The sequence below is a fragment of the Euprymna scolopes genome, chromosome 46, assembly GCF_053919585.1.
Source record: "Euprymna scolopes isolate OS-2025 chromosome 46, ASM5391958v1, whole genome shotgun sequence".
In the NCBI taxonomy this organism is placed as follows: domain Eukaryota; kingdom Metazoa; phylum Mollusca; class Cephalopoda; order Sepiida; family Sepiolidae; genus Euprymna; species Euprymna scolopes.
The window spans coordinates 159,056,874-159,067,723 of record NC_136527.1 but is presented as its reverse complement, the minus strand read 5'-3'; the positions used below and the strand labels follow the sequence as shown (position 1 = coordinate 159,067,723).

General features: G+C 33.3%; 1 protein-coding gene across 1 annotated transcript; it reads left to right on the top strand.

Moving 5' to 3' along the window:
- The first annotated feature begins 239 nt into the window (after window positions 1–239).
- Window positions 240–5,238, top strand: LOC145270686 (uncharacterized). Its single transcript, XM_080126312.1, has one exon. The coding sequence runs from the start codon at window positions 1,018–1,020 to the stop codon at window positions 2,266–2,268; it is 1,251 nt and encodes a 416-aa protein (XP_079982438.1). The 5' UTR covers window positions 240–1,017; the 3' UTR covers window positions 2,269–5,238.
- Window positions 5,239–10,850: the final 5,612 nt, after the last annotated feature.

The following is a 10,850-nucleotide window of genomic DNA, read 5'->3' as shown; positions in this document are numbered from 1 at the left end:
ATTTTATTATCACGATGAAAATCATATAAAAACTCCAGATAGAATTTCAACTCTATTATATTATAAGCAACACCTGTATCGACTGGTTCAGTGTAATGTTTGGAAAAGGTTATTTTTAACGTGACTCCTATGATGTTTTGAATGAAATTAATCCAATAATATTGACAACAATAAGCAGAATAAAAATACGTGAATGCAAATACTAAAATACAGAATTTTATTGTTTTGCAGATGTTCCTGATTGAACCCTATTCATCAATTTTTATGGAGTATAATTTTTCTTAACATGATTGAACACTGCTATTGAATTTTAATGGAATATTCTTTTCATTGAACATGATTGAACCCTATCATTGGATTTTAATGAAATATGATTTTCTTTAAGCATGATTGAACGCTATCATTGGATTTTAGTAAAATATGATTTTCTTAAATATTATGCTATAAATATTTATTACCTTATATGGAAGATAACAGTGACATCTGTGGAAATATTTCTATACTGGACTTTATTATTTGTTAATTACTGGACAATATTATTTACGAATTTTATGCAATGTGAAAACATAACACGTCTAGAAAATAATATTAATGTTTGTGAATTATGTGCTTGAAAATAATATTATTTTTTGTGAATTATGTGCTTGATTTTACAATGAATCAAAATAATAAAAACTAGAATAAAATTGAGATGAGAAATTGAACTGGGGAAAAGCCATATTTTATTAAGTGGTTGTTTTATTTTAAAAATCACATTTAGTGACACATATGTGAACTCATTTGGAAAAAGCACATTTTGTGAAATCTGATAATATTCTTTTTTTTGTAAAATATGGTTTGGCAAAACATATGCACATTAAAGGAAAACAATTGCACTTATACAGAAGTCAGCATTAAAAAATATTTGGAATATATTAGATAGTAAGTAAATGTTTGGCATTTGTTAGGAAACCCCTCCTCAGCTCTACAAACTAATAAGTGAATTGGAATAACAGAGAAAGGCAACGTTCAAGTAAAATGTATAGACATTCTTGTTCTGAAAAATCATTGTTAGTAAAACACATGAGTACTAACACTAAGGTAAAACAACATTGTTGTGAAGTTTGTGGATATTCTTCTTTTAAGAAATCATCTTTACTGAAACATACGAGAACCCACACTGAGGAAAAACCATATTTTTGCGAAGTTTGTGGATATTCTTGTACTGTAAAATCATCGTTAGTGAAACATATAAGAACCCACACTGGGGAAAAGCCCTATTCTTGTGAAGTTTGTGGATATTCTTGTTCTGTTAAATCACATTTAGTGACACATACAAGAACCCACACTGGAGAAAAGCCATATACTTGTGAAGTTTGTGGATATTCTTGTTCTGATAAATCGACGTTAGTGAAACATAAAAGAACCCACACCGGAGAGAAGCCATTTTCTTGCGAAGTGTGTGGACATTCTTTTTCTCGAAAATCACATTTAGTGACACATATGATAACTCACACTGGAGAAAAGCTGCATCCATGTAAAGTTTGTGGATATTGTTTTACTCGAAAATCGTCTTTAGTGACACATATGAGAATACACACAGGCGAAAAGCCATATTCTTGTGAAATGTGTGAATATTCTTTTTCTGGAAAATCAAAGTTAGTAAAACATATGAGAATTCATACTGGGGAGAGACCACATTCTTGTGACGTTTGTGGATATTCTTGTTCTGTAAAATCATCGTTAGTGAAACATGCAAGAACCCACACTGGGGAAAAACCCTATTCTTGTGAAGTTTGTGGATATTCTTGTTCTTCAAAATCACATTTAGTGACACATACAAGAACTCACACTGGGGAAAAGCCATATACTTGTGAAGTTTGTGGATATTCATGTTCTGATAAATCGACGTTAGTGAAACATACAAGAACCCATACTGGAGAGAAGCCATTTTCTTGCGAAGTGTGTGGATATTCTTTTTCTCGAAAATCACATTTAGTGACACATATGATAACTCACACTGGTGAAAGGCCACATTCATGTAAAGTTTGTGGATATTGTTTTACGCGAAAATCATCTTTAGTGACACATATGAGAATACACACAGGCGAAAAGCCATATTCTTGTGAAATGTGTAAATATTCTTTTTCTGGAAAATCAAAGTTAGTTAACCATATGAGAAGTCACACGGGGGAAAAGCCATATTCTTCTGAAGTTTGTGGATATTCTTGTTCTGGAAAATCATCGTTAATTACACATACAAGAACCCACACTGGGGAGAGAACTTGAATGCCTACTATCCTCTGTATCTCTGTATAGGGGGTTGTCAGAACAATCTGGCATGAGGATACCTTTTCCATAGAAGTAAACCCTGACCAAATATGCAAAATCACATAGTATTCGCTGCCCAAATAAGATCTCCTCAGTACAGCTACCCCACATTAACTTTTCTGAGGAATGGGTCACCTTCTCCAAGTGATGTTACCGCAAATAATAGCAGGAAGATTAATACTCCATCAGACTAGATAAATTCTTGTACTGGAATCCAGTAAGACACAAGAGACCAGCATGAAAGATATACTACAACGTATAAAAATGGTTAATTGGGGAGAAGAAAATTATGTTTTCAATTTCTTTACTAACTCCGTGCTTGAGATAAAAAGAACATTAATGGAAACTTTCGAATATTTATGTATCTCATATAGAGTTCAAGTGTTAGCCCCTGGTTGTGGGCCCCTTGATTTCTAAGAACTTCAACTGAAGTAAAATAAAACAAAAAAGGGTAAACCCCCATTCTTGTGAAGTGTATGAATATTCATGTTCTGTTAAACCACATTTAGTGAAACATGAGAATTCACTCTTGGGAAAAGCCACATTCTTGTGAAGTGTGTGGGTATTCTTTTTCTGACAAATCACAGTTAGTGAGACATATGAGAACTCACACTGGGGAAAAGCCATATTCTTGCAAAATATGTGAATATTCTTGTACGTTTAGAGAAGCATATGAAAAAGATACACAATTAGAAAATGCCATTTTCTTGCCAAATATGTGCATGGTCTTATTCTAAGAATTCACATTTATTCATGTGAGAATTTCAAGTAAAACAGTATTACTTAAAGCAAACCTGAAACGACTCATGATTGATGAAAATGTCCTTAATAGATATTTTATAATAGAACTTAATTTGGGAATATAATACAATAAAGAAGTAATGAATTGCTTAAAACATTATTGTTTCTGAAAAATATAAATATTATATTGATTGCTATAAGAGAAAATGGACGCAGAAAAATCTTTTAAAAATATACAAAAGACACACAATTAAAAGAAGACCAAACTGTTGTTTAAAACAACTGAAATTATAAAGAGAACAATTGATTTTTTTATAATTTATTTTAAATAAAGACGAAAATCTATATTCTTGCACACTATATCAATATTTGTGTTCTCGTTAATAACCTGATGCGAAAATAACAATAGACATACGTGATATTTGTGCAACGAATTCAAGTGTATTTATATGTATGAGAATTAACAGTGAGGAAAAGATTCAACAACTACATAAACAATTGTACTCAATAGTTACAGATATATTCGAACAATTGCTTCTAAATGGATCATTAGAGTCTTTAAAATGGCTCTCAGCTGAAATGCATAAGATAGCAGGTTAATGCTTATTTTCCGCTTGAATTTACCATCCCAGCTACAACAAAAGAAATGTGGTGGCATCACATGTCCCTCATTGCTAACCATCCCAGCTACAACAAAAGAAATGTGGTGGCATCACATGTCCCTCATTGCTAACCATCCAAGCTACAACAAAATAAATGTGGTGGCATCACATGTCCCTCATTGCTAACCATCCCAGCTGCAACAAAAGAAATGTGGTGGCATCACATGTCCCTCATCGCTAACCATCCCCAAAACCATAACACTTGCTGGAAATTTTATGTGCATGACTTTTGGAACTTCAAAAGGGTCAGCACATAGCTATCTGTCATTTCTTTGGTTTATCTTTTGGTCAAATCTTTTTCGTCTAAAACAAAACAAAGAATGTGTTGCTCAACAGGATGTTTAGTTGTTTTAAAAGCCTCTTGGATCTTACCAACCGATTTTCTTTTGGTGGTCTTGGAGATAAACTGGACTCTCTTCATAAAATTCAACTTGTATCAAAGATTTTCATGACAAGTCCTATGAGTTGTGGCTTCGGAGACATTAAGATCTTTTGCAATTTACCTCATTGACTTTTAAGGGCTCTCATCAATGATGTTCTGAACTCTGAACGAATTCAGGTGTTCTGATGCTGTCAGAGCGTTGTTGATGCTTTTTTGCGTTTAGCAACAGAAGAAATTGGGCCATTTTGTCCTCTAGTTCATTGTGAACTTTAAAGACAAACGATCAACCAACTTTTAGAAATTGGTCAATTTTCAAATCACTGTGTTCTGCCATTATTGCAACTATTACAACCTGTCTTTTCATTTCCTGAGTTATATTAATATCTGCCATGATAAATTTTCTGAAAGAAGCAAAGTAAAATATTAAATAATAGATAAAAGAGATTAAAAAAGTGATGTTCTCAAATACCAGACGCACCCTTGCCAGAACATGGTACTTCAAAGAAGAACAAGCAGAAGGCCTGCAGAAGTGTTTTGGTATAAAGGTATAGTTTTTGGTTAACAATACCATTACTAAGATTTGTAGAAAGCGACACAGAAATCTAAGCATTGATTGGATTAATTAACAAAACATGTTTTTACATTGAACAATAGAAATCCCTGATGTCAACATCCGAAAATAAATCTCCAAATTTGATATCTTATTTCCTACATTCCGTCGACTGCAAATAAATTGACTATTGAATAAATGATCGAGTGCAATCTGATATTATAAATCTGCCATTCAATAATATTGGATAAATGCTCAAGTGCTTAAAAATCCGCCAAGAAACAAAAACATCAATCACCTGCCTATACACCTTGTTTCATACTATTTGCTGTAATAAAAAACATTTTTACTATTAATGTAGTTTTTTTATATTTTATTTTTGGATCTGCAGGAGACAACTTAAAGTCAATCAAATGAATGTTCATGTCAGTAACTTAATACTTAAAATTTAATTATGACTGATATTGTTTATTTTGGAGTTTACGATTGATTGTTGATTTGGGAGTTGGATAATTTTTTTTTTAAATATCCAAAACAGTCAATCGGACATTTTCCTTCAACCATTCAAATATGTGTCCTTACCTTAAATAACTAACCCCTAAACACACATATTGAACACGTATTTAGAAAAGATATATTCTTACCACATTGTAATGCTATGTAAGCGAGATGTCAACATCCTAAAATTAATATCCTAATTCGGTACCTTATTTCCTATATTCAAATAAATTATTGAATAAATTAATGTCAGTAAGTTAATACGTAAACTTTGATTAAAACTGATATTGTTTATTTTGGAGTTTATGACTGTTTATTTGGGAGTTGTAGATTTTTAAAAAATATGCAAAACATTTCCTTTCATTAGTCATTTTTCCATCAACCATTAAAATATGTGTCATTTCCTTCCCTGACTAACCCCTAAACAAACACACACACATATCACATATTCTGGAAATGAAAATATTCTTATTACATTGTAATGCTATGTGAGCTATATATTCTCCCAATAAATACGACGCATATATATAAGTTTCTAGTTAATTTAATTATGACTGATATTGTTTATTTTGGAGTTTATGATTGACTGATTTTGGAGTTGGATAATTTTTTTTAAATATGCAAAACAGTCAATCGGACATTTTCCATCAACCATTAAAATATGTGTCCTTACCTTAAGTAACTAACCCCTAAACACATATATTGAACACGTATTTAGAAAAGATATATTCTTACCACATCGTAATGCTATGTGAGCGAGATGTCAACATCCTAAAATGAATATCCCAATTCGGTACTTTATTTCCTATATTCAAATAAATTATTGAATAAATAATCGAATGCTTGCAATTTGAGATTAAAAAGATGCTATTCAAAAATATTGAATAAATACTCAAGTTCTTAAAACCCACCAAGAAACAAAAATTGTTTATTGTAGTTTATTTTAATTTTTAGCTATTGTTTTTGTTCTATATTTTATTGTTTGATCTGTAGGAGACACCTTTTGATAATTTTTTTTATATTTTCTTGTTTCTTTTACATGAATTCAGGATCAAATCTGAAAAAGTGACCATGTAATTATCAAAGTAAATCAAATGAAGTAACCATATTAAACATTAATGTCAGTAATTTAATATGTAAACTTTGATTAAAACTGATGTTGTTGAATTGGAAGTTTAAAACTTAAAAAAAACATTGCCAGTATGCAAGTCTACTAGACCTTTTTCTCACAACTTTCCCTGAACTATGTTCAGTTTCCGTTCTGTCTCCTCTTTGATCTTCCGATCACTCCGTTGTATCAATTAAGATAAAAATGAAATATAATAAGTCCTCAGATGTACATCTCCATCGTACAGTATATCGATACACTATGGCTGACTGGGATAGCTTCCGTACATTTATATCTGATCTATCTCTGCATTCCATGTTTAAAAAGGATGTGTCCTCTATAGTAATAGACCTGACGGAATGGTTAATTGTAGGTATTCATACCCTGTTTAAAAAGGATGTGTACTCTATATTATCAGAACTGACGGAATAGTAGGTATTGACCATTTCATACCCTCGTAAAAGTTCCAGCAAAAACCTTACATCCAGCCATGGTTTTCTCCAGAATGTGCTGCTGCCATTGCGCACAGAAATCACTTTTTCCACTGCTTCCAACGTAATAGATGTATGCAAACTAAAGCCGCTTTCAGGACTGCCAGCAACCATTATAAGAAAGTAATAAAGAACCTAAGACAATTGTATGCTCAGTCCGTCAAGTCCGAAGTAGCTGAGCAGCGGCTTGGTTCCCACCAGTTTTGGCAAATAGCAAACAGAATCCTAAACAGAAGCGTGTGCTCTATCCCAACTATCATCAATGGACATGCGGTAATCTCGTCAGCATCAGACAAAGCCAAACTTTTTGCCAAGAACTTTGCAGCTAATTCTATCCTTTGCGACCAAGGCCGCCAACCCCCATTATTTCCTCCTGTATCAGAAAACACGCTATGTGATATACGTATATCTGTACGTGATGTTGCCAAGCTAATCAAAAACCTTGATTCCAGTAAAGCAACTGGCCCTGACCCTGGTATTCCAATTATAGTACTCAATACTGGCCCTGGTATTCCAATCATAGTACTAAAAAAACTTCAACCAGAACTAGCGCCCATACTTACAAAACTGTTTAAACGTTGTCTTAAGGAGAATAGCTTCCCAACACCCTGGAAATTTTCATCAGTATGCCCTGTATTTAAGAATTCAGGTGATCGCTCATCCCCCTCTCAGTACAGGCCAATAAGTTTCCTGTGCGTCATGAGTAAGTTGCTGGAATCTGTGTTAAATACAGAAGTAATCAACCATCTCAACAAAAATAACCTTCTTAGTGATATTCAATATGGTTTCCGTTCTGCTAGATCTACAGCAAATGTGCTTACAGTTATATCTCATAGGATTAGCAAATCCCTCGACGGAGGAAACTTTCTAGAGCAATTGCTCTTGATATATCTATGGCCTTTGATAGCTTATGGCATAAAGTTTTAGTTCACAAGATCAAGGTATAGCTGGAAATGTCTTCTCAATTATTTAATAGTTTCTTTCTGATAGGTTCATAAGAGTAGTAGTTGAGGGGCAAAAATCAGAAGCTCATAGTATTAATGCCGGTGTCCCTCAGGGGTCCATCCTGGGCCCAACTCTTTTCCTGATCTACATTAATGATCTTCCAAATCACATCCTTACATCATTTGTAAACATTTATGCTCACGACACTACCATTTATGGTAGCACATCTAATACAGTAAACGACCAAGTTCTCTCCGATTCTATCTCCTCTGATCTTGAGCACGTAGTACAATGGGGTAAAGAATGGCTGGTTACTTTTAATGCATCTAAAACCAAGCTTCTCTCTTTACATCATCAACATTCTGATCCACATCTGGCATCAATTGAAATGAATGGCTCTCTTCTTCAGGAGGCCTCAAGTTTTGACAAGCTTCTAGGATTGACCATTGCTCCTGATCTTAAATGGAACACGTACATTAAATCTGTTGCCAAGGCCGCTGGAAAAATGGTGGGAACTTTCTATCGATCCGGTAAATATCTTACTGCTGATGCAATTCTCTATGTATATAAGAGCCAGGTACGTCCAAGGATGGAATACTGTTGCCACATCTGGGCAGGAGCTGCTAGAAAGATAGAGTTCAAAATAGACAAAATAGGAGATAGAGTTCAAAATAGACAAAAAAAAGGAGCTGCCTTGATAAAGTTCAAAATAGACTTTGTAGCCTCGTGGGAGGTGTCCTTTTCTCTTCCCTGCAACCTCTATCTCACAGAAGAGATGTTGCGAGTTTGTCTCTGATGTATCGTTATTTTCATGAAAAGTGTTCGACTGAGCTTCAGTCTATGGTCCCCCCTCGCCAAACTTTCACAAGAAACACTCGTCTAGCTGAAAACACTCTCAATAATTCCCTCCACTCTTTATCTGTGCCTAAACCTTAACGTAGATTCCATGAACAAAGCTTCTTTTTTAGAACTGTACTATGTGTGTCAGAAATTTCGTGAAAAATAGTGAATAATTCCACCTCATCTTTCCAAGCTTATAACTCCTTGAAAAATGTAATTCATGCCCTAATATTTTGTCAATTAAAGGAGCAAGGACCTAGGTTTCATTGAGAAAAAAAAACAAACAAAAAAATCAAACAAACAAACAACGTGTTTTTTTTTTAAGTTTTAAACTTCGGACTTTACAGGTAAATTTCTAAAAAACTCTACTTTTTTGTTTTAAATTTTAATATATTACTTATTGACCTTTTCTCTTCAATTGAAGCAATTTTATTATCCACTTTTTCCCGTGGAAGTTAATTCTTCTTAAACAATTAATCGTTACTACTAACTCTTAAACTGAAGGAAAAAATTACAAACAAAAAGAGAAAAATAGGAGAAATAGAATTTATTAACAAAGATATCTAAACGAAAGGTTTGTGACCTCTATGGGCTGCCAAAAATGTCCATCTGGCTTACAAGAGTCTTGTAGTAGTAACCAAAACGGGGGAGAGAGAGTGAAAAGAAATATAAGGAAGGAGAGATAGAGAAGGAGGAAGAAGGGGGAAAAAAGGAGGGGAGCACTTACTGGAAGCTTCTGGGCGCCCTTTTACGAAAGGAACATTTAGAAAGTTCGTTTCCTTGTGGGTTTTATTTTTTGAGTTTGTGTTGTTTAAAAGTTCCCCTTTTCTTTCCTTTTCCTGGAAATTCGTTTTTCGTAGTCCTTTCAGCAAGGTAGAAATTTCTTGAGGCTGAATATTCTGGTGTTTTCTGGTATCTTCGAAAACTTCCCTGCGGCGAATTTTCTGTTCAAAACTTCTATTATCTTTTGTCGATAATAGTATTAGTTTTCAAGTGTCTTAGAAAACTAGGTTCTTCTGTTCAAAACTTCTATTATCTTTTCTCGATAATAGTATTAGTTTTCAAGTGTCTTAGAAAACTAGGTTCTTCTGTTCAAAACTTCTATTATCTTTTCTCGATAATAGTATTAGTTTTCAAGTGTCTTAGAAAACTAGGTTCTTCTTTTCAACGACTTTAATATCTCGTCAAGACAGAGTTGTTCAACGCCTTAGTAAATTCCAGGTGTCCCTTTTTATCCGAGACCGACAGGACAGTTCTGCTGGTCTCCTCGAAGCCTTGTTCACAACTGCCCACTTTAACTCAAAATATCACACACGTGCGTCAATTTAGCGCGAAAACGTCTCATCCAATCAACGGGCATAAGGGAGTCAGGTGACATAAAAAAAGGGGGAAGCTAGGGAAGGGGGTAGGAAAGGGGTTAAGAAGAAAGGAAGGAAGAACCGAAACAGGAGAAAGAAAAGGGAAAGAAAGATGGTGGAAGATAATTTCCACACAATTTGTGATATATAATACTTTGGTGAGTAAATTAATTAGTTACTTTTTAATAGACATTTCAAAATGGGAGGCGTGAATTATTCGACCCCCTGTCTTTCCAAGTTTATAACTACTCGAAAAATGTAATTCAAGCCCTATTTTTTTTTCAATTAAAGGAGCAAGGAGCAAGGTTTCATAAAAAAAAGAAAAAACAAACAACGTGGTTTTAAAATTCGAACTTTACAGGTAAATTTCTAAAAAAAAAACACTACGTCTTTGTTGTAAATTTGAATATATATTTTATTGACCTTTTCTCTTCAATTTGTTATATATAAAACTTTGGTGAGTAAATTGATTATTTACTTTTTAATAGACACTTGAAAATAGGGGAGCGTGAATTGAAAAAAAAACTTTTGTCTAAAATATTATATTCAATTTATTGAAAAGAGCATAAAATTTCACATTGACCCTGAAAATATCGTAAAAATAGAATAAATAGAAAAATTTTGATAGATTTTTAAAAATTGAGAAATATTGAGTTCGTACAATTCATTACTGTTTAAAAAAAAAAAAAAACATTTCTATTACTTTTAAAACAAATTTAATAGTTTATTTTGGAAGTATAATCCATAAAGAAAATAAACAACCCACTTTTAAAAGAGAAATTACGAGTTTTTTTTTTTATATTTTATTCGCAGTTTCGTGTTAGGGGTGTCAAAAATTCCTACAAAGATTCTGATACACCTAGAACTGCACGCCTGTGGAATTGTCTTCCGTTTTCCTGTTTTCCGGCTGTCTACAATATGGTTGTCTTCAAGTCTAACGTAAATAAGTTCTTGATGAGCCGTTC